Genomic DNA, 23,353 nt, shown 5'->3' with positions numbered 1-23,353 from the left:
TTAGATTCCCTTCTAAAACTGACAGTAAATCTTCCACAAACAACAACATCAACACAAACAATTTAGGTAACTAGGAATTGCCGTATTTATCGGCGTATACCGCGCACTTTTTTGCCCTGAAAATCAGGGCAAAATTGTGGGTGCGCGATATACGCCGATATCCGCTTTCCCGTTTGAATACTGCGCCGACATATACCGAGCGCAGTACACTCGTGTATTGTCGGGCAGTCTCGGCTCCTCTCGCGCTGACGTCCTGCACGTACAGGACATCAGCGCGAGAGTAGCCGAGCCTGCCCGACTATGCACGAGTGTACTGCGCTCTGTATATGTCGGCGCAGTATTCAAACTCGGCGTGGGAAACGACGAAGAGGACACCCGAAGCCGCAGACGGACGCCGGACCCGACGAGGCCGCCGATGGACGCCGCGCAAGACACCAAAACTGTAAGTACAAAAAATCTTTTTTCCACAGGAATTCGGGGCAACTTTAGGGGTGCGCGCTATATGCGGGAGTGCGCTATACCCCGATAAATACGGTATATATTGTGACAGGCAGACTGGCAGTGAAATTGAAATAGTGTTGGATTGGCGTCCCTGTATCCAAACCCAAATTCTTTGGGACAGATCAAATTTCTTTGATCCTCCCTGGGTGCATGAGTCAAGCAACCGTGGCAAAGTGAAATAAAGGAAATGCTTGGAGGGTACAAGCACCTTGAAGTATGCTGGTAATGGATGAAGTCCGTTTATGGGGAAAGATTAAATATTGATCGATGGATTTGCCAAAACGTCTGGAAATTAAAGGTGTAACTATAGGGCAACTGTTTTCCTTTCACTATTGTGGCACAGACGTCCCCCATTGGACCTCTCGGTGGGTCTTGGGGAGTTCCCGGAATCGTGACCATTCAACAGGTGGTAATGTTTTAAAATAAAGGTCCTACAAAAGCTCCAGAAGAAGCTACGTTTGTGGTGAAACATGTAGAGGCAACCATTCTTTTGTACTATGACCAGTGGCCTAATTGTAGAAGTAGTTTTATACTGTTTATGTATCAATAAATTTTGTATTTTTTGTATTATTGATTCTTTGATTTTTTGCATCTTATAACTCTGCTTACTGCCCCCTTGGGGCCTATAAACACTGCATCAGTACCATCCCTGATTCTTATCTCGTGCCATTATTTGTGTGCTTAGCTACCCCTGACTCATGGGACTAAATAGGTCTTTATTGAGAACAAAAACATAATTCAAAGAGATCCCACAGTACCTGTGGCCAAGGTGTGGTAGGCGAGTGGTGAAGACCTTGGCTGCCAAGTATGTAAGGGCTGTTGTCTGCAGCTAGGACTTGCTGGTGAGTAGTGTTGGCCAAAATTCCCAGAGCCTCCTGGTTGTAGTTGTTATCTAACTGGTCTGCACTGGGCATTGCCACTGGACTATCCATGAGAACTGTTTGCCGATTTTCCACGTTATACTGTTTCTGTGGGCTGGCCTCCTGTGGTAGATGCTGCCGTGGCGTCAAGTTTTGTTTGTAAGGATGCCGAAGCGTCTGCGTGTTTTGATACACATACTGTGGAACTGACCCCAGCTGAATCAGCTGCATGCTCTGGGAGTGGTCCTGCTGGTAATTTTCAGCCTTTGCTGTGCAATCTTCATTATATGACTGTTGCTGAAGCTGCATGTGATGTTGCTGAGGTTGTTGTATATTGTGATGCAGTTCTGCAGACTGTACAGGGTAATACTGAGACATCTGACCAGAAAACTGCTGCGTTGAGGGCCTCTGCTGTCCTCCTGGGTGCTGCTGCATATAATACTGCATCTGCTGGCTTTCCTGTGGATGCTGCTGTAGTACCTGTTGGGTTTGCGCCTGTTGCCTGAACTGATGCCCCTGCTGCATAGACTGGGATGCCTGAGGGGGGGGCTGCAAATACTCGTAATAAAAATGTGTCTGAGGCTGTTGCAGTGAATGCTTCTGAGGCGGATCTGCCAATCCTTGGTGCATCTGCTGGGAGACCTGAGAGTACCTAGCTAGGGTGCTAGGTTGCGTCTGCTCCTCGCCCGACGCCTTGAGTGACAACAGCTGCCTGAGTGTGCTGTCAGCGTCCAGCAGTGGCGACGGCTGGGGTAAACCCTGAGACATGGCATGAATCCTTAAATTCTGCCGTGCAAAAACTTGTGTGAAAGAGTCCAGTTTGTGTAAGGCCCCGCTGGTCGTTTTAGGGTGATTGTCAAGCTGAGGATAGTAGGAAACCTGATATCCATCGTCTACGTTACTTTGTGGATTCCACTGCAAGCTTTGTTCAAAGCAATTTAAACCACCGTGGGCTCCACTGTGATTTGCAAACCCAGCGTTTGCCCACGGAGATGACCTGGACACTTCCACCTGAACCCCTGAAGTGACATCTCTGGAGTCCTGAGATAAGTGGGGGGAGGAAGAGGATGACTCGGAGGCGTTCATGTCTACGGAGTCATAGCTGTGGTGGAGCACCTGGTTGCTGGACTGATGTTGCATTTGTTGATAATACAAACTATCGCTGCTGTTGGATGTCAGGTGAGTCTTGTAGATCTGCTGATCTTCCATGGTGACTGGACTTCCCTGACTTGATTGCAGCAGCGCCCATATAGGAAAATGTCCCTGAGAGATATGAAAGTGGTAATAAAAAGTGCGGTCAAGTATTGAGCGTGCCCATTTATCTGGATGAAGGGCCCCTGGCAGTTATAAATACAGAAGATCTTCAGACAGGCAAAGCGAGGCATCTTCATTCAGTGGAGGACAGGACTTGGGCGAAATTATTGACCGAAGCTCCATCTGAAAAGAGAAAACACATTTCTTTCAAGAAGAAGAAAAATAAAATAAAAATAAAATAACATATAATGAAACAAAATAAAAGCAGTGCTCCAGACCAGTGGTTGTCAACCTTACGTGCCTCACGGACCACTAAACTCACAATTTTGAATCCATATTTTTGGGCCACTAACATGAATTTTACAAGCCTAAAGGCCCATACACACGATCTGACTTTTTGAAAACAAATGTCCGATGGACCTGTTTTTTCGGACAATCCGACCGTGTGTACGCTCCATCGGACAAACTTTTTGTGTTTTTCATCGGACAAATGTTCGCTGTGTAAACAGACAAACTTTCCTGCAACAAATGTCCTACGTCCGCTAATACAATCATGTGTACACAAGTCCATCGGACTAAAGTCCAAAGTACAAACACGCATGCTCAGAACCAATGCTTAAAGCGGGGGTTCACCCTAAAAAAATATTTTTCTTTATCTACCATACAACCTAGCATACTAGCGTCAGCTACAGTATGCCTTTTTTTTGCGGTGTACTTACGGTTTAATCCGTAACTTTTGTTTCAGACTCCGGCCGGGAAATGGGCGTTCCTATGAAGACGGGTACATGATTGACGTCCAGCTATGGCGCGTCATGCCTTCCGAAAAAAGCCGAAATAGGACGCGGACATATACGGCGCCTGCGCAGTCAGCTCCTAGTCTGTGCGCAGGCGCCGTATAGCGCCGTGAAGAGCGGAGTCCTATTCCGGCTATTTTCGGGACGTGTGACGCGCCATAGCCGGCCGTCAATCATGTTCCACTCTTTATAGGAACGCCCATTCCCCGCCGGTGTCTGAAACAAAACTTACGGATTAAACCGTAAGTACAGCACAAAAAAAAAATACTGTAGCTGATGCTAGTATGCTAGTTTGGATGGTACAAAGGTGTGTTTTTGGGTGAACCTCCGCTTTAAGATCAGACCACAATAGCAGAAGTTGCCCACAGGGTGGCGGTAAAGAGCTGAAAAACCATGTGATTTGGTGAAAGTTTTTCACATGAGCAGGGCCATTGATAAGGCAATACAACCGACCCTGTTGTAATGGGCCCAAGGCTCATCTGCTAAACAGAGGGGCCCGGGGAAGCTTTATTGTTCATTTCTGCTCAGGTTAATAAATTGATTTTACTAGACCACCCCCCCCCCCCCCCCCACTCCTACTTGCTTACCAGAGCTTGTAATGCATCCTATGCATTAAGGTGAAAAAACACCTTGCAGTGTTCGCCCCCCCCCCCCCCCCGAGCCCCCATTTTACTTACCTGAGTCCTGAACTTCCGTGGGCGTGATCCTGCGTCGTTCTCCCCATGCCTGATCGGCTCTTAATTGGACAGATTGATAGCAGCGCAGCACTTGGCTGCTGTCAATCAAATCCAATGACGGGGCCGAGTCATACAATCAGGGACTATGGACACCGATTGTATACACGCAAGGTAACCCCCCCTCGAGAGAAAGCTTCCCGGAGGGGGTTAGCTCTTGCGGGGAGGAGCTGCCGTGGGACCCCAGAAGAGGATGTTCGGGGCCACTCTGTGCAAAACGAACTGCACAGTGGAGGTAAGTATTATGTGTTTGTGGGAGCAGAGGAGGCATAGTAGATAAAGTCAGTACCGCTGTTCCGCTGCACATCGGGGGGGGGGGGGTGTCAGAAAGGCTGTACAAGGCCCCATGATTTTTAACAGCAGCCCTGCACATGATGGTAGGGAGGAACACATTAACCCTGTGGAAGCTCTGACACCACCTGACAAAGAGCTTACACAGGGTTTGGACTCCAGGAGGAATGATTGGTATAAGTAGGTGTGGAGGGAGGGATTGCTCCTCCAACAGAACCTGTCACTCTCTCTGAATAGACAAAACAAAACCTATAAGTACCTTCGCCGTAATAAAAATGATTGCTGCATTAAAGTTTTATAGTATTATATAGTATATACAAAAACAAAACATCTGAACAAAGTATCATGTTTATCACCTTCTCTTTTTATTACTCTATAAAGATCACAAGTTCATCTCTATGTCGGTAACTTCTATTTATTCTTTACTTCCTTTCCAGGTAGAGTTAGCTATTTCCTATCATGTGACTTAAAGACGTGAAACATATTTAACCTCAAGACGTTGACGAGAGACAGAAGAGAACTACAGGGTGTCTTTCATATGTTGGCTTGGGGGTTTCCCTTTAACCCTCTAGCTGCTGTGGTTATGCTCCCATTTCCTGCCCCATGTGGCCATACGTTTGCATTTTATTACATATCAGCTAAATGTAAACTACAAGCTTCACTGAGGTCCCCAAAGACCCCATAGTTTCCGCCCCCTGGAGTGGGAACAGGGTGAAGGACGCACCAGGAGGCACCGGTACCGACAGGAAGGTGAAGACTGGAAGCGTGGAGCAGGAGCTGATCAGGCAGTAGCTTGCTGAGGACAGCTGGGAATCACACAGAGACAGTCCTGGAAGTCCGGGTACTTGAAACAGGAAACAGGCAGAAGATAAGTCCGAGAGGCAAGCCGTGGTCAGGGGGTTGGAGAGAGCAGGAAGTCCGAGGTTCAGAGCCAAAGGTCAAGGGCAGGAGATAGCAGCAGTCCAGAATACGTTAGCCAAGGGTAATTTTCGGTGCGGGCACTATTTTATAAAAGGGATTGGGAACTTCTTTCTCTGCGTTTCTGTGGGTAGGAAAGCCCATTGCCCATTGATCTGACCGGAAGTGGGAGCAGGTACCTGTCAAAATCATGTACAGTACCCATCCGCCACCCCCCCCAAAAAAAAACATTCCAAAAATGGGAGAGGTGGGGGGGGAGGAGGAGGAGGAAAAGCGAAACTTCCTCTTTAGGGTGAAGTTCTGCTTTAACTTTTGGCTGTGAAAAAGGTTTTAGGATATGCCTGCCATAGTTAGGGCATTTTTTGGTCCCTTTGCTGCGGCATCCCTTGAGGACTCTTTTCGGCACCCGGTTTGAAAAAATGCTGGTCTAAAGCCTGGTACACACTATGCGTTTTTTTCCATTCAACCCAGCTCCAGTTGGAGCCTCTGTGCTAACACTCTGACGATAGTACAGCGATCTCCCCCGCTGAGCTATTGTGTTCTGACAGGGGGGGTGGTCAGCGGTCTCAGCCATTGGTTGAAAGCACTGATCGGGAGCTGGTTTTCCAGCGTGATCTTCGGACAGAAGACTAAGGGCCAGATTCACGTAGGTCGCCGCATCTTTGAGGCGGCGTAGCGTATCCTATTTACGCTACGCCGCCTTAAGTCAGAGAGGCAAGTGCTGTATTCTCAAAGCACTTGCCTCCTAAGTTACGGCAGCGTAGCAAAAATGGGGCCGGCGTAAGCGCGTGTAATTCAAATGAGGATGAAGGGGGCGTGTTTTATTTAAATGAATGGTGACCCGATGTGATTGGCGTTTTTTACAAACGGCGCATGCGTCGTCCGTGTACATATCCCAGTGTGCATTGCGGCAAAGTACGCCACAAGGACGTATTGGTTTCAACGTGAACGTAAATTACGTCCAGCCCCATTCACGGACGACTTACGCAAACGACGTAAAATTTCAAAATTTCGACGCGGGAACGACGGCCATACTTAACATTGGCTACGCCACCTAGGGGGCAGCTTTATCTTTACACCGGCATACCTCTTACGGAAACGGCGTATCTTTACTGCGACGGGCAAGCGTACGTTCGTGAATCGGCGTATCTACTCATTTGCATATTCTACGCCGAACTCAATGGAAGCGCCACCTAGCGGCCAGCGGAAATATTGCACCCTAAGATACGACGGCGCAGGCCGTCGTATCTTAGGTAGGTTTAAGTGTATCTCAGTTTGAGCATACACTTAAACATGCGACAGGCTTAGATTGCGAGTTAGGTCGGTGTATCTACTGATACGCCGGCGTAACTCTTTGTGAATCTGGCCCAACATGTCTGGCTTATGTCGGACCATTTGCCTTAGACACGGGCCGAATGTCGGTCAGTTTTTTTTAACCGGCCGATGTCGCCCAACATTTGGCCCGTGTGTACAGGGCTTAAAGTGGTTGTAAACCTTCGTGTTTTTTCACCTTAATGCATCCTATGCATTAAGGTGAAAAAACACCTTGCAGCCCCCCCCCCCCCCCCCCCGAGCTTACCTGAGTCCCGAATCTCCATGAGCGCGATCTGGCATTGCTTTCCCCCTTGTCGGCTCCTCATTGGATAATTGATAGCAGCGCAGCCATTGGCTCCCGCTGCTGTCAATCACATCCAATGACGCGGCGGCCAGGGGGCAGGGCAGAGTCATACAATTGAAGGCTATGGATGCCAATTGTATAGCGCGAGAGCGCGCCCGCAAGCTAACCCCCTTGGGAGAGCGCTTCCCAGAGGGGGTTACGTCTTGCGGGGAGGAGCAGCGAGAGCGGCCGTGGGACCCCAGAAGAGTACGATCGGGGCCACTCTGTGCAAAACAAACTGCACAGTGGAGGTAAGTATGACATGTTTGTTTTTTTAATTATCTGCGAACCTTTACAACCCCTTTAAGGCTTAGTTTACACTTGCATTTGGAGATGATTTCATTTGCATCAGATGATGTCACTGCTACCTTTATAAAGTAATATCTGGTTTGCTAAGGCATCTGATGCACACACAGTGGGTTAATATCCTGTGTGATTATTGAGGAATATATTGAAATGAAAGTTTCAGCTTTATATGAGGATGTAGGATTTCCATATGCATACTGTCATTGGGCCAAGAAAAGTTTATCCACTTACCGACGGCAATACGTATATATACGCTGCGGTTTGCAAGTGACTCACCAGGATTATGGCTGAAGATATCATTGTATTGTTTTTTTCAGCTGGTCGGCTGGCTTTCTTATGAACGCTGGAACTCTTTCAGAAGCAGCGGGAGGGGACTCCACGCCCTCCCGCCGCTCGCCAGTGTTTCTTGGGCTAATGCCCTGTACACATGAGAAGAATTTCTGTCTGAAAAAAGTTGGTTGTTTTTTTTTCGACGGAATTTCACTCAAACTTGGCTTACATACACATGGTCACACCAAAGTCCGACCGTAAAGAACGCAGTGACGTACAACAGTACGATGAGCTGAGAAAAATGGAGTTCAATGCTTCCGAGCATGCGTCAAATTGTTTCCGAGCATGCATGTTTTTTTTCCCGTCAGAATTTCAAACAGATGAACGGATTTACCAATAGGATTTTTTTCCGTCTGAAAAATTGAGAACCTGCTCTCTATCTAAGTCCGTCGGAAATAGTCCGAAGGCGCATATACACGGTCAGAATATCGGATAGAAAGCTCCCATCTGACTTTTTCCATCGGAAATTCCGAATGTGTGTATGCGGCATTACTGTTTCCAGCGGTTCACCTGAGAAACAATCAGACGGTGCTGCCGGCTGGCCACACAGACGACCTAATGCCGCGTACAGACGGTCGTTTTTTGTGATGAAAAAAAAACGACGTTTTAAATCATGAAATAAAACAACGTTTTTGAAACATCATTTTCAAAAACGACGTTGCCTACACACCATCGTTTTTTCACAATGCTCTAGCAAAGCGAGGTTACGTTTCACCACTTTTTTCCATTGAAACTAGCTTCTGGGCATGCGCGGGTTTAAAAACGTCGTTTTAAACGTCGTTTTTTGGTACACACTGTCAATTTCTGTGAAACAAAAAACGACGTTTTGAAAAAACGACAAAAAATTCGAGCATGTTCGATTTTTTTTTGTGTCGTTTTTTAGAAGACATAAAACGACGTTTTCTCCCACACACGATCATTTTAAATGACGTTTTCAAAAACGTCGTTTTTTTTCATCACAAAAAACGACCGTCTGTACGCGGCATAAGAGTATATCTGCTTTGATCGACTCTGTGGCCTTGGAGGACTGGAGCGATGTCGTGAAATCACTTCCTGTCAAGCCTGGAAGCAAAACATTAAAACATTGTTTTTGTTTTGCTTTTATAAGCAAAGGAGAGATTTGGGGTCTTTTTGACCCCAGATCTCTCCATCCACGAGTGTGTGTCATTTTAAAGCGTGGCATGTTAGATATCTATTTACTCGGTGTAACATCATCTTTGACATTTTACAAAAAATTGGGGTAAATATTTTTTTCAAATTCATTCGTCAGATGTATTTATTTAAAAAAATATTGCATTTGCAAAACCCATTGGACGTAAAAAATTGCAACGATTGTAATTGTATTCCCTAGGGTCTCTGCAACAAAATGTATAGGGCCAGATCCACGAAAGAATTACGCCGGCGTATCTCTTCATACGCCGCGTAATTTAAAATTTTGCGCGTCGTATCTTTGTTTTGTATCTTCAAAACAAGATACGACGGCATCGCGGCTCGATCCGACAGGCGTACGTCTTAGTACGCCGTCGGATCTAAGATGCAATTTTTCGGCGGCCGCTAGGTGACGTTTCCGTCGGATTCCATGTCGAGTATGCAAATTAGCTAGTTATGGTGATCCACGAACGTACGTCCGGCCGGCGCATTTTTTTACGTCGTTTGCGTTCGGCTTTTTCCGGCGTATACTTAAAGCTACTGTTATGAGGCATACTCAATGTTAAGTATGGATTTTTGAATTTTTTACGTTGTTTGCGTAAGTCGTTCGCGAATAGGCATTTGCGTAGAATGACGTCACCGTCGTGAGCATTGGCTTGTTCCGGGTTAATTCCGAGCATGCACACTGGGATACCCCCACGGACGGAGCATGCGCAGTTAAAAAAAAACATTGTTTACGTCGGGTCACAACGTATTTACATAAAACACGCCCCCATCACAGAGATTTGAATGGCGCGCCATTACGTAGCCAAAGATACACTACGCCGCCGTAACTTACGGCGCAAATTCTTTGAGGATTCGAAACAAAATAAATAAGTTACGGCGGTGTAGTGTATCTTAGATACGCTGCGCCAGGCGTATTATTGCGCAAAGGTACGTGGATCTGCCCCCTAATGTTTAGGGCAGGGCTCAACAAATCCCGGGCGCCAGGTCGCCATGGCGACTAGAAATAGGGTCCTGGCGACTTGGCTTGGAAGGGGGCAAAAAAAAAAAAAATTTTTTTTTTTTTTTTTTTTGTGAGCTGGGGCCATCTGGTGGTGAGCCGTTGGTATTACAAGTTATTACCACCAGATGTGAGCTGGCGCCATCTGGTGGTGGCCGTTGGTATTACAAGTTAAGCATTACAAGTTAACCACTTGAGATCCGCGCTATAGACGAAATACGTCCGCAGCGCGGCTCTCAAGTGCCAAGTGGCCGTTTAAAAACGGCCTTTATGTGCATTACCCGCGCGCGCCACTGGGTGGCGCGCGGCGGGTAAAAACTGTCCCGACGCATCGCCGAAGACCCGATGCGTGTACCTGGCGGCCGCGATGTCCGCCGGGTACACGCGATCGTCGGTGACACGGCAGGTGACAGCAGGGACGTGGAGCTCTGTGTGTAAACACAGAGCTCCACGTGCTGTCAGAGGAGAGGAGACCGATCTGTGTCCCTTGTACATAGAGACACAGCATCGGTCACCTCCCCCAGTCACCCCCCTCCCCCCACACAGTTATAACACACCCAGGCTACACATTTAACCCCTTCCTCACCCCCTAGTGTTAACCCCTTCCCTGCCAGTCACATTTATACAGTAATTCGTGCATTTTTATAGCACTGCTCGCCGTATAAATGTGAATGGCGCCAAATTTGTGTCAAAAGTGTCCGATACGTCCGCCGCAATATCCCAGTCCCAATAAAAATCGCAGATCGCCGCCATTACTAGTAAAAAAAAAAAATAATAAAAAAAATCATAATTCTGTTCCCCATTTTGTAGGCGCTATAACTTTTGCGCAAACCAGTCGCTTATTGCGATTTTTTTTTTTTTTTTACAAAAATACGTCGAAAAATACGTATCGGCCTTAACTGAGAAAAAAAATAGTTTTTTTAAAAAAAATTGGGATATTTATTATAGCAACAAGTAAAAAAAATATATTTTTTTTTTAAATTGTTGCTCTTTTTTTGTTTATAGCGCAAAAAATAAAAACCGCAGAGGTGATCAAATACCACCAAAAGAAAGCTCTATTTGTGGGGAAAAAAGGACGCCAATTTTGTTTGGGAGCCACGTCGCACGACCGCGCAATTGTCAGTTAAAGCGACGCAGTGCCGGACGCTGAGATTTCGCCTGGGAACGAAGGGGGTTTATGTGCCCAGTAAGCAAGTGGTTAAACAGCAATTCTAATGTTGTTTTTCACTATTTTCACTGCCATCTTCTTCCCTCTAATTAGAACCCCCAAACATTATATATATTTTTTATCCTAACACCCTAGAGAATAAAATGGCGATCGTTGCAATACTTTCTGTCACGCCGTATTTGCGCAGCGGTCTTACAAGCGCACTTTTTTTGTGAAAAAATTACACTTTTTTTTATTAAAAAATAAGACAACAGTAAAGTTATCCCCATTTTTTTTTTTATATTATGAAAGATAATGTTACGCCGAGTAAATTCATACCCAACATGTCACGCTTCAAAATTGCGTCCGCTCGTGGAATGCCGACAAACTTTTACCCTTTAAAATCTTCATAGGCGACGTTTAAAAAAAATCTACAGGTTGCATGTTTTGAGTTACAGAGGAGGTCTAGTGCTAGAATTATTGCTCTCGCTCTACCAATCGCGGCGATACCTCACATGTGTGGTTTGAACACCGTTTACATATGCGGGCGCTGCTCACGTATGTGTTCGCTTCTGCGCGCAAGCTCGTCGGGACGGGGCGCGTTTTCTGGCTCCTAACTTTTTTACCTGGCTCCTAGATTCCAAGCAAATTTGCCAACCCCTGGTTTAGGGGTTACAAGTAATTTTCTTGCAAAAAATACTGATTTAAACCAAAAGTGCCAGAAAAAGCCTGGTCCTCAAGTGGTTAAAGCCTTGTGTCTTATTACTCAGGGTCCTGTATTAAAACATGTCATAGGCTGGAGTTCCCTTTTCATAAAAAAACAAAGTCCTAAGAACTGTAAGACTTCTCGGCATTAGACAATCCACCATCCGGCTGCAGTTCATCCTCCCATCACAGAGTGTTGGCAGTCCATGAGATTCCTCCGGCACGGGCTTCTCCAGAACACACGCACCTTGACACGGCCGGCCTATAAATTCCATGGAAGAGGCTGATAATATTTACTTTTACAAACCACAGAAATATTTACTTCTGACACTTCCTCTTCGAATTTCCGCTGCTCAGGCCCCGCCCTTCCCTCAAAGTCATTTGTGTCATTCTTTCCATTACATAATCAGAATGAAAAGACCTTTCTACTTTAACCGGAGGTTTAGCCAGTCCGAGCGCCAGGCAGATCATAAAACACACCAATCAATGCAGCTATGTATACGTTTTTGAAAAAATCATTAGGGACCCATTCACACGACCGCGCTCGGGTGTTACCGCAAAGCAATAGTGTGAATTGGCCCTTAATGATTTTTTTTTAGGGTATGTTTATTAGACTTTTACAAACATTGCAACAACTACTAAAGCTGAGTAGTAACAAAACAAAGCGTGCCAAACATTGCAGTATACCAAGACGCTCAGCCAAGTACAGACAGAAAAATTAGATATCCATTTATCTATACCAGGGGGTAGCCAACCTTCTTCGAGGGATGGAGATCTACTTGAACAATACTGATGAAGTCAAAGATCACCAGGCATAGTGTCCCCCCCCCCAAAAAAAAAAAGAAAGACAGTGAGACCGACCCCCCCCCCCCTTTTTTTGATGATTTTTCTTTTGACAAAAATAAGTAGTACAAGATGTGCAGGGTTTAGGAGTGCATTATACAGAGAATGCAGGGATCAGGAGTGCGTTGCGATCATAATGCAAGGATCAAGAGTAGGCTGCGCTCAGAATGCAGGGTTCAGGAGTGTGTTGCGCTCAGAATGCAGAAATCAGGAGTGGGCTGCACTCAGAATGCAGGGTTCAGGAGTGCGTTGCACTCAGAATACAGGGTTCAAGAGTGTGTTGCGCTCAGAATGCAGGGTTCAGGAGTGTGTTGCACTCGGAATGCAAAAATCAGGAGTGGGCTGCACTCAGAATGCAGGGTTCAGGAGTGCGTTGCACTCAGAATACAGGGTTCAAGAGTGCGTTGCGCTCAGAAAGCAGGGTTCAAGAATGTGTTGCGCTCAAAATACAGAGTTCGAGAGTGCGTTGCTCTCAGAATGCAGAGTTCAAGAATGCGTTGCGCTCAAAATGCAGGGTTCAGGAGTGCGTTACACTCAGAATTCAGGAATCAGGAGTGCAGTGCGCTAAGAATGCAGGGATTAGGAGTATGTTAGGCTCAGAATGCAGGGTTCAGGGGGGGAGGTGGAGGGTGATGTGAAGGGTGGTAGAGGACACTGCTATGGAGAGGACCCTGCACATTACAGTGTCCCCTTCACATCAACCCCCCCCCCCCACAATGGTGTCTTCTGACCTCCCCCTCCCTTTCCCCTATAGCAGTAATCTCTGCCTCGCATAGCATAGTCTCCTACCTGTTTGTCCTAGCAACCAATCACCTTCTGTTAAACATAAAAAGTTAATTTGGCCGGCTCCTCCTCCCGCCCCTCGACCTGAGCTGTGCTTCCTCCTGGTCTCCACTGTTCACTGATCACAGTGGTGGAGGGGGCTGGGGGCGGGAGGGACAGAGAAGGAGCAGGACACAGAAAACACGGCAGAGCCACGCAGGCTTGAGACTGGGAGGGATAAAGGACACATAGAAGGCGGGGGTCGGCGGCACAGGAACCTGTTCGCGGTCTACCTGTCACCTTCCTGTGGTTGACGGGTGGACCGATATCGATTGGTTTCTGACCCCCGATCTATAACAAATAACATCAGTGATTAATGAAAGCACTATATTACCAAAAGTATTGGGACGCTTAACTTTACACGCACATAAACTTCAATGGCATCCCAGTCTTAGTCTTAATTTTTTCCAAATTAGCTTGACACAATGGTAGTGATACGACACTGAAGTGGGGCTGTGTGCTCTCTCTGATAGCTGGACAAAAGACTACATGTTACCTAATATTCAGTATGTCATAATCAGGCTCCCACCCCGATTAACAAAAAGACTAATGCTACGTACACACAATCGGAATTTCCGATGGAAAAAGTCAGACAGACTTTTTCCATATGAAATTCCGACCGTGTGTATGCCCCATCAGAGAAATTCCATCGGAAATTTAAATATACAACATGTTCTATTTTATTCCGATGGAATTCCGTCGGAATTCCAATGTGCTTTTGGCCGGGCAAAAGCCAGAGTGTGTACACGGCATAAATGTAATCCATGAAAAAAAAAAAATGTAAATAATACCCAACATGCCAGCTTCAAACTCTGAGCTCTGAGAACTGAGCGATCAAACACGGTCGCTCGGTTCTCAGAGCTCCCTAAGCAGAGAGCTGGTGACTGTCAGTCACTTGCTCTTTACACTGCCCCCCCCTCGCTCACTGGAGAGCTGGGCTGTGGAGGGGGCGGGAACCGCCGGTTCAGGCTCTTAGCGGCTCGCTGAGAGGCTGAGACGGGTGTTGGTCTAGGCATGTGGGTGGATCCCGACTTTATTGTTGCGTTTTTGCCCAAGCCTGGACTGCCTCTGTGATGTTACAGTGGGGATCGAAAGTTTGGGCACCCCAGGTAAAAATTTGTATTAATGTGCATAACGAAGCCAAGGAAAGATGGAAAAATCTCCAAAAGGCATCAAATTACAGATTAGACATTCTTATAATATGTCAACAAAAAGTTAGAATTTATTTCCATCATTTACACTTTCAAAATTACAGAAAACAAAAAAATGGCGTCTGCAAAAGTTTGGGCACTCTGCAGAATTTATAGCATGCACTGCTCCCTTTGCAAAGCTGAGACCTGCCAGTGTCATGTATTGTTCTTAATCATCGTTTGGGAAGACCAGGTGATGTCAATCTCAAAGGTTTTAAATGCCCAGACTCATCTGACCTTGCCCCAACAATCAGCACCATGGGTTCTTCTAAGCAGTTGTCTAGAAAACTGAAAATAGTTGACGCTCACAAAGCTGGAGAAGGCTATAAGAAGATAGCAAAGCATTTTCAGATGTCAATATCTTCTGTTCGGAATGAAATTAAGAAATGGCAGTCATCAGGAACAGTGGAAGTTAAAGCAAGATCTGGAAGACCAAGAAAAATATCAGACAGAACAGCTCGCAGGATTGTGAGAAAAGCAATTCAAAACCCACGTTTGACTGCACGATCCCTCCAGAAAGATCTGGCAGACACTGGAGTTGTGGTACACTATTCCACTATAAAGAGATACTTGTACAAATATGATCTTCATGGAAGAGTCATCAGAAGAAAACCTCTTCTACGTCCTCACCACAAAAATCAGCGTTTGAACTTTTTGGCCGGAATGAGCAAAGGTACGTTTGGAGAAGAAAGGGCACAGAATTTAATGAAAAGAACCTCTGTCCAACCGTTAAGCATGGGGGTGGATCAATCATGCTTTGGGGTTGTATTGCAGCCAGTGGCACAGGGAACATTTCACGAGTAGAAGGTAAAATGTATTCAATAACATTTCAGCAAATTTTGGATGGTAACTTGATGCCATCTGTGAAAAAGCTGAAGTTAAAGAGAGGATGGCTTCTACAAATGGACAATGATCATAAACACACCTCAAAATCCATGGGGGATTACATCATGAGGCGTAAACTGAAGATTTTGCCATGGCCTTCACAATCTCCTGACCTCAACATAATTGAAAATCTATGGATAGACCTTAAAAGAGCAGTGCGAGACAGCCCAGAAATCTCAAAGAACTGGAAGACTTTTGTAAGGAAAAATGGGCAAAGATACCTCAAACAAGAATTGAAAGACTCTTGGCTGGCTACAAAAAGCGTTTACAAGCTGTGATACTTGCCAAAGGGGGCAGTACAAGATATTAACTCTGCAGGGTGCCCAAACCTTTGCAGACACCATTTTTTTGTTTTCTGCAATTTTGAAAGTGTAAATGATGGAAATAAAATATAACTTTTCTGACATATTATAAGAATGTCTAATCTGTAATTTGATGCCTTTTGGAGATTTTTACATCTTTCCTTGGCTTCATTATGCACATTAATACAAATTTTTACCTGGGGTGCCCAAACTTTCGATCCCCACTGTAGCTGACAGCGGGTTTCAGGAGTGCAGAACGAACTGCTCTCCTGTGATCCACAGGAGAAGTATAGCCAAACAAGCTTTGGCTGTACTTCTCCTTTAACCACTTAACCCCCGGACCATATTGCTGCCCAAAGACCAGAGCACTTTTTTCGATTCGGGACTGCGCCGCTTTAACTGACAATTGCACGTGGCTCCCAAACAAAATTGGCGTCCTTTTTTTCCCACAAATAGAGCTTTCTTTTGGTGGTATTTGATCACCTCTGCGGTTTTTATTTTTTGCGCTATAAACAAAAACAAAGCGACAATTTTGAAAAGAATGAATATTTTTTACTTTTTGCTGTAATAAATATCCCCCAAAAATATATAAAAAAACATTTTTTTTCCTCAGTTTAGGACGATACATATTCTTCGATACATATTTTTCGTAAAAAAAAATCGCAATAAGCGTTTATTGATTGGCTTGAGCAAAGCGAAGGTGACGTACAACACATACAACAGCACTATAAAGGGGAAGTTCCATTCGAATGGCGCCACCCTTTGGGCTGCTTTTGCTAATTTCCCCGTCTCATAACTTGCTTCTGAGCTTGCGCGTTTTCCCCCCTCATTAAAGCGTACACACAACCGTTTTTTACGACGTGAAAAACAACGAGAAAAAATAGAGCAGGTTCTAAAAAAAATCAGGCATTTTTCTTGTTGAGAAAAATGCTCTGGAGCATACATACGACCATTTAAAGAAAATTGCATTTTTCTCGTCATGAAAAACGGTCGCGTGTACGCGGCATATGTCTATTTTCTCCATCAGCTCATCCCCCACAGTTCTTATCTTTTGTATCACTTGATCCTCCCTTCTAGATTGTAGGCTCTAATGAGAAGGGCCCTCGGATTCCTCCTGTATTGAATTGTATTGTAGTTGTAGAGCCAGATCCACAAAGATCTGCCTATCTTTAGGCGGGCGTAGCGTATCTAAGATACACTACGCCGCCGTAACTTAGAGCGTAGTTTCCGTATCCTGAAAGAATTTGCGCCGCAAGTTACGGCGGCGTAGTGTAACTGTGTCGGCGTAAGGGCGCGCAATTCAAATGGATAAGATGTGGGCGTGTTTTATGCTAATTCTACTTGAACCCACGTAAATGACGTTTTTTTTGAACGGCGCATGCACCATCCGTGGGGGTATCCCAGTGCGCATGCTCGAAATCACGTCGCAAATAGTCAATGCTTTTGACGTGAACGTAATTTACGCAAAGCCCTATTCGCGAACGTTTTACGCAAACGACGTAAACAACAGAAAATTCTACGCTGTGCCGACGTCCATACTTAACATTGCGTACGCCTCATAGACCCAGGGAAAGCCTTACATAAACGACGTAAAAAAAATGCGCCGGGCGGATGTACGTTTGAGGATTGGCGTATCTGGCTAATTTGCATACTCTAAGCACAAATCAACGGAAGCGCCACCTAGCGGCCAGCGTAAATATGCACCTAAGATCCGACGGCGTACTAAGACGTACGTCAGTCGGATCGAGCCCACATTCAGTCGTATCTTGTTTTGTGGATACAAAACAAAGATACGACGGGGCATCTTAGAACTTACGCGGCGTATCAATAGATACGCCGGCGTAAGTTCTTTGTGGATCTGGGCCGTACTGTCTGCCCTTGTGTTGTAAAGCGTCGCGCAAACTGTTTGCACTATATAAATCCTGAATAATAATATTAATAAAAAGATAGAGAAAATGCAATACAAAAATAGTAGTCAGTTATCAAAAGGACTGCTTTCAACATAACAGGTCCAAACAAGTCATGTTTTCAAGCTATACTCTTATATCATTCTATTTAATACATTGCAGGATACAATTTCACATGGCTGGTTCATCCATAACATCAGCTATCCGCTGTCTAATTAGGTTAATGGGCTGAGAAATGTAACATCATACTATCTATGGGTGGCGGGCTAAACGGCACATCGGAAAATGAATATGACAAGGTTTCGGTAGAGCCGGCATATGCATTTCACAAGAATGGGGAAATCAGGACATGCAGCCGGCGCAGACGTCAAAGCAGGAAAGGCGCCCAGATAGATGACATGACAGCGCGGCAGGAAAAGATTAATGCACACGATCAATGTGCCTTATCGATAACGGCGAGGGATCTGTAGGAGACAGATGAGATGGTTTATAGGACAATTAATCACTTATTTCATTTATTCTGAAGTGGCTTATTTCCCAGAGGAGAACAATTCCTAGAAAAGGAGGTTCTCTTCATATGGGATCCAGGAACGTACATGCCCATCAATATACAGTTGTGCTCATAAGTTTACATACCCTGGCAGAATTTATGATTTCTTGGTAATTTTTAGAGCATATGAATGATAACACAAAAACTTTTCTTTCACTCATGGTTACGTGTTTGGCTGAAGCCATTTATTATCAATCAACTGTGTTTACTCTTTTTAAATTACAATCACAACAGAAACTACCCAAATTACCCTGATCAAAAGTTTACATAACCTGGTGATTTTGGCCTGATAACATGCACACAAGTTGACACAAATGGGTTTAAATGGCTATTAAAGGTAACTATCCTCACCTGTGATCTGTTTGCTTGTAATTAGTGTGTGTGTATAAAAGGTCAATGAGTTTCTGGACTCCTGACAAACCCTTGCATCTTTCATCCAGTGCTGCACTGACGTTTCTGGATTCTGAGTCATGGGGAAAGCAAAGAATTGTCATAGGATGTGCGAGAAAAGGTAGTTGAACTGTATAAAATAGTAAAAGGATATAAAAACAGATCCAAGGAATTGAGAATGCCAAGCAGCAGTGTTCAAATTCTAATCAAGAAGTGGAAAGATGAGGGGTTCTGTTGGAACCAAACCACGGTCAGGTAGACCAACTAAAATTTAAGCCCCAACTGCCAGGAAAATAGTTTGGGATGCAAAGAAAAACCCACAAATAACTTCAGGTGAAATACAGGACTCTCTGAAAACATGTGGTGTGGCTGTTTCAAGATGCACAATAAAGAGACACTTGAGGAAAGATGGGCTGCATGGTCGAGTCGCCAGAGGAAAGACATTACTACGCAAATCAACAGTAATGTGCAAAGGCTTCTGCGCTACTACAAGTGAATAAAAATGTTCCAAAATTAACAGTTTCAAATTGCAGCAACAACTCGCAGTGTATACACAACAGCAAAAAGTCAATAAGTGGAATAAGGTTGTTTGCGCAAAATATATAAAACACATATAATCATATAGTGACCGAAGATATATAGTGACCAAAAATATAAACAGTGTAGAGTGCTAGAGGTGACCAAATAAATCAAATAATATAAAGACAAATAATAAAGTCCATAAGTGAAGTGGCAGTAAACACTGCTAAAGGAGAAGAATAGATGTCCACCAATCCCAGAGAGGAATGAGAAACTGCACTAAAAAGACTTCAATCTGGTCTCCCAGAACTCTCACCTCACCAATGGATCAAATCAGCGGTACAATAAGAGATGTATCAACATGTATACACTATTCCATACACAGACTTCCTGAGTGTCTCACGGTCCGGATAGCCCAAGCCTTACCCCATCTCCTTTAAGTACCTAAAAGGACTCCGTATCCAGGAACAAGAGGGACAGAAGAGAGGGCCTCCAATAGTGTAGTATTAAAGCTTAGGGAGCATTATAAAAATTAGCTTACATGGGATAAATAAAACGAGAGCATAAACATGAACAGTGGCGTTCTCAGCGCCGTCTCACGTCACTCCTGGTCCCCAGATGAAGACACGTGACTGTGTCGTAACGCGTAGGGATTGGCCGTGGGCAGACCTACACCAGGAGTAACGTGAGACGGCGCTGAGAATGCCACTGTTCATGTTTATGCACTCGTAATATTTTTCCCATGTAAGCGCATTTTTATCTCAATAAATTCTCCCTGAGCTTTAATACTACACTATTGGAGGCCCTCTCTTCTGTCCCTCTCTTCTGTCCCTCTTGTTCCCGGGTACGGAGTCCTTTTAGGTACTTAAAAGAGACAGGGTAAGGCTTGGGCTACCTGGACCGTGAGACACTCAGGACGTTTTTTTGGGTAAGAGGCCGCATGTCCACACAATTATCAGTTAAAGTAACACAGTGCCGTATTGCAAAAAATGGCCTGGTCATTAAGGGGGGGGGTAAGCCTTCTGGGGCTGAAGTGGTTAAGCTGCTAGAACAATGCCCTACTGAGGGGTGCCAGAGAGTCTCGGGTGATTTGGAATCCTAACCATTCCCGGGATCCCGCTGTGAGTCTGGGTCTACAAGAATTTTCCATAAAGCTGGGTGCAAGGTAAGTACCGTATTTATCGGCGTATACCGCACACTTTTTTCCCCCTTAAAATAAGAGGAACATCGTGGGTGCGCGATATACGCCGATAGCCGCTTCCCGTGCTCAGTTTGAACGCCTCCGCCGACATATACCGAGCGCAGTACACTCGGGTATATTCGGCCAGGCTCGGCTTCGCTCATAGTCACGCTCTGTGACGTTTATGCGTGAGAAGCCGAGCGTGGCCGAATATACCCGAGTGTACTGCGCTCGGTATATGTCGGCGGAGACGTTCAAACTGAGCGCGGGAAGCGGGGATTCGACTCGGAGACAGTGCGGGAGGACACCACCGAGGCCGCAGACGGACTTTTTTTACAGGAAAAACTGGTCTTTATTCATGGTGCGCGCTATACGCCGAAGCGCGATATTCCCCCATAAATACGGTACTTTGCATTTTAATATAAGGGGTTTACCATTAAAGGTCTTCATTATGAGATCTGAGACACCTATTCTGGTTTACCTAAAGATCCTGCCTCTGCATTACAAATCCGGAGTGACCCCAGGTATGTATGCACGCCTCTCTATGATAGTAGACTGTAGCTTGGTGTAGGCCGTACACAGCCATGGACGGAGTACTGATATCACCACACCTATGTACGTGTCTGAAACGGACGGCTTATCTCTGCTTTCGAGAGATCACAACACTGGCAGGCAGCCAGTTGTACTGTCAGGCGTGTTCAGGAAATATAACCTACATTTATTGCTCGGTCATTTTCTGACACGTCTTATAACTTCTGAAGTCCTAAGTTAATGAAGTTGCTGCTTACATGCCAGAAGAGTAAAATGTCTGCACCGGTCACCGCAAAAGAGAGACAGTACCGAGTCCGCAGGGGCAGAGAAATGGGAACCTGGACAGAGAAAGTCATGTCCCTGCTATCGTTACAATGGTATATGATCATAGTGATTGTGATTTTATTTAAGAAATTTACTTTACAAACATGGTATACTAATACTTACATTGCTCTGAGAAATTGTTTCAGCATGGTTTAATAAAACAAAAGTATTCTTGTACCCATAAAATATGCTTAAAAAAAAGTAGAGCATTGGGCAATGTGGGGACAATGTCAGTAAGCCAGTAGACAGTGTGGGGACAGTGTCAGTAGAGCAGTGGACGGTGTGGACAATGTCAGTAAGGCAGTGGACAGTGTGGGGACAGTGTCAGTAAGGCAGTGGACAGTGTGGGGACAGTGTCAGTAAGGCAGTGGTCAATGTGTAGGCAGTGTCAGTGGAGTAGTGGATGGTGTCGGGACTGTGTCAGTAGGGCAGTGGATGGTGTAGGGACTGTGTCAGTAGGGCAGTGGATGGTGTGGGGACTGTGTCAGTAGGGCAGTGGATGGTGTGGGAACTGTGTCAGTAGGGCAGTGGATGGTGTGGGAACTGTGTCAGTAGGGCAGTGGCGGGTGTCAGCAGGGCAGTGGACGATGTCAGTAGGGCAGTGGAGGGTGTCAGCAGGGCAGTGGACGTTGTGGGGGAAGTGTCAGTAAGGCAGTGGGCAGTGTGGGGACAGTGTCAGTAGGGCAGTGGATGGTGTCAGCAGGGCAGTGGACGGTGTGGGAGAAGTGTCAGTAAGGTAGTGTGGGGACAGTGTCAGTAAGGCTGTGGAGGGTGTGAGGACAGTGTCAGCAGGGCAGTGGACAGTGTGGGGGAAGTGTCAATAAGGCAGTGTTGGGAGAGTGTCAGTAGGGCAGTGGATGGTGTCAGCAGGGCAGTGGACGGTGTGGGAGAAGTGTCAGTAAGGCAGTGTGGGGACAGTGTCAGTAAGGCTTTGGAGGGTGTGGGGACAGTGTCAGCAGGGCAGTGGACAGTGTGGGGGAAGTGTCAGTAAGGCAGTGTTGGGAGAGTGTCAGTAGGGCAGTGGATGGTGTCAGCAGGGCAGTGAACGGTGTGGGAGAAGTGTCAGTAAGGCAGTGGGCAGTGTGGGGACAGTGTCAGTAGGGCAGTGGAGGGTGTGGGGACAGTGTCAGTAGGGCAGTGAAGGGTGTGGGGACAGTGTCAGGAGGGCAGTGGATGGTGTAGGGACTGTGTCAGTAGGGCAGTGGATGGTGTGGGGACTGTGTCAGTAAGGCAGTGGCGGGTGTCAGCAGGGCAGTGGACGGTGTCAGTAGGGCAGTGGACGTGTGGGGGAAGTGTCAGTAAGGCAGTGGGCAGTGTGGGGACAGTGTCAGTAGGGCAGTGGATGGTGTCAGCAGGGCAGTGGACGGTGTGGGAAAAGTGTCAGTAAGGCTATGGAGGGTGTGGGGACAGTGTCAGCAGGGCAGTGGGCATTGTGGGGGAAGTGTCAGTAAGGCAGTGTGGGGAGGGTGTCAGCAGGGCAGTGGATGGTGTGGGAGAATTGTCAGTAAGACAGTGGGCAGTGTGGAGACAGTGTAAGTAAGGCTGTGGAAGGTGTGGGGACAGTGTCAGCAGGGCAGTGGACAGTGTGGGGGAAGTGTCAGTAAAGCAGTGTGGAGATAGTGTCAGTAGGGCAGTGGATGGTGTGGGGACAGTGTCAGTAGAGCAATGGATGGTATAGGGACGGTGTCAGTAGGGCAGTGAACGGTGTGTTCATTTACAAACTGAAGCATAAAAAACTTTTTTACTATGCTTCAGTTATGAATGGTCACAGGAATGATTGTTACCAATCACTCACTGTGTTCATTCAGAGAATGAAGGGGCCCAGTAAATTACATATTTACCGGCTACTTTCCCTGCTCTCCATCCTGAAACGACCCCCCACAGCCCGCATTGCGGAGGGGGTCAGCAGAAAGAAGTGAAGCCTGGGCAGGAGGGGCGGCATTTACTAGAACCGATGGGCTGTATATTCCTTCTGCAGCCACTGAATACCAGCGAGAGGAGAGGAGAGGAAGCTGGCTTTCAGCTTTGCAGGAGGAAAATACAGCCGATAGTTTTTTGTAAATGCTGCCCCTCCTGTCCAGGTGAGACAGAGAGGCCGTACCCTGGAGTATGGGGATGACAGCGCCCCTCTCAGGCAGAGATTTGCCTGTACATCTAGTAATTGTTGTGATGCTTGAAACCCCTGCTAACTCTTTTAACATAAAGGGCAGTCTTACAGAGAGATTCAAGAAGTAGAATGGCCAATCTTGACATGACTAGAA

General features: G+C 46.0%; 1 protein-coding gene across 2 annotated transcripts in view; it reads right to left on the bottom strand.

Annotated features, from left to right (window-relative positions):
- The window catches only part of TRERF1 (transcriptional regulating factor 1), a 179,704-nt gene that overhangs the window by 54,505 nt on the left and 101,846 nt on the right, over window positions 1-23,353 (bottom strand). For both annotated transcript variants that reach the window (XM_040351507.1, XM_040351508.1), the window contains exon 2: window positions 1,260-2,798. In XM_040351507.1, the coding sequence (XP_040207441.1) occupies window positions 1,260-2,570 (1,311 nt within the window). In that variant the 5' untranslated portion in view covers window positions 2,571-2,798. The remainder of the gene's footprint in view (window positions 1-1,259; window positions 2,799-23,353) is intronic.

Source organism: Rana temporaria, chromosome 4 (assembly GCF_905171775.1).
Source record: "Rana temporaria chromosome 4, aRanTem1.1, whole genome shotgun sequence".
Lineage (NCBI taxonomy): Eukaryota > Metazoa > Chordata > Amphibia > Anura > Ranidae > Rana > Rana temporaria.
This window is presented reverse-complemented; position numbering and strand designations above follow the sequence as displayed.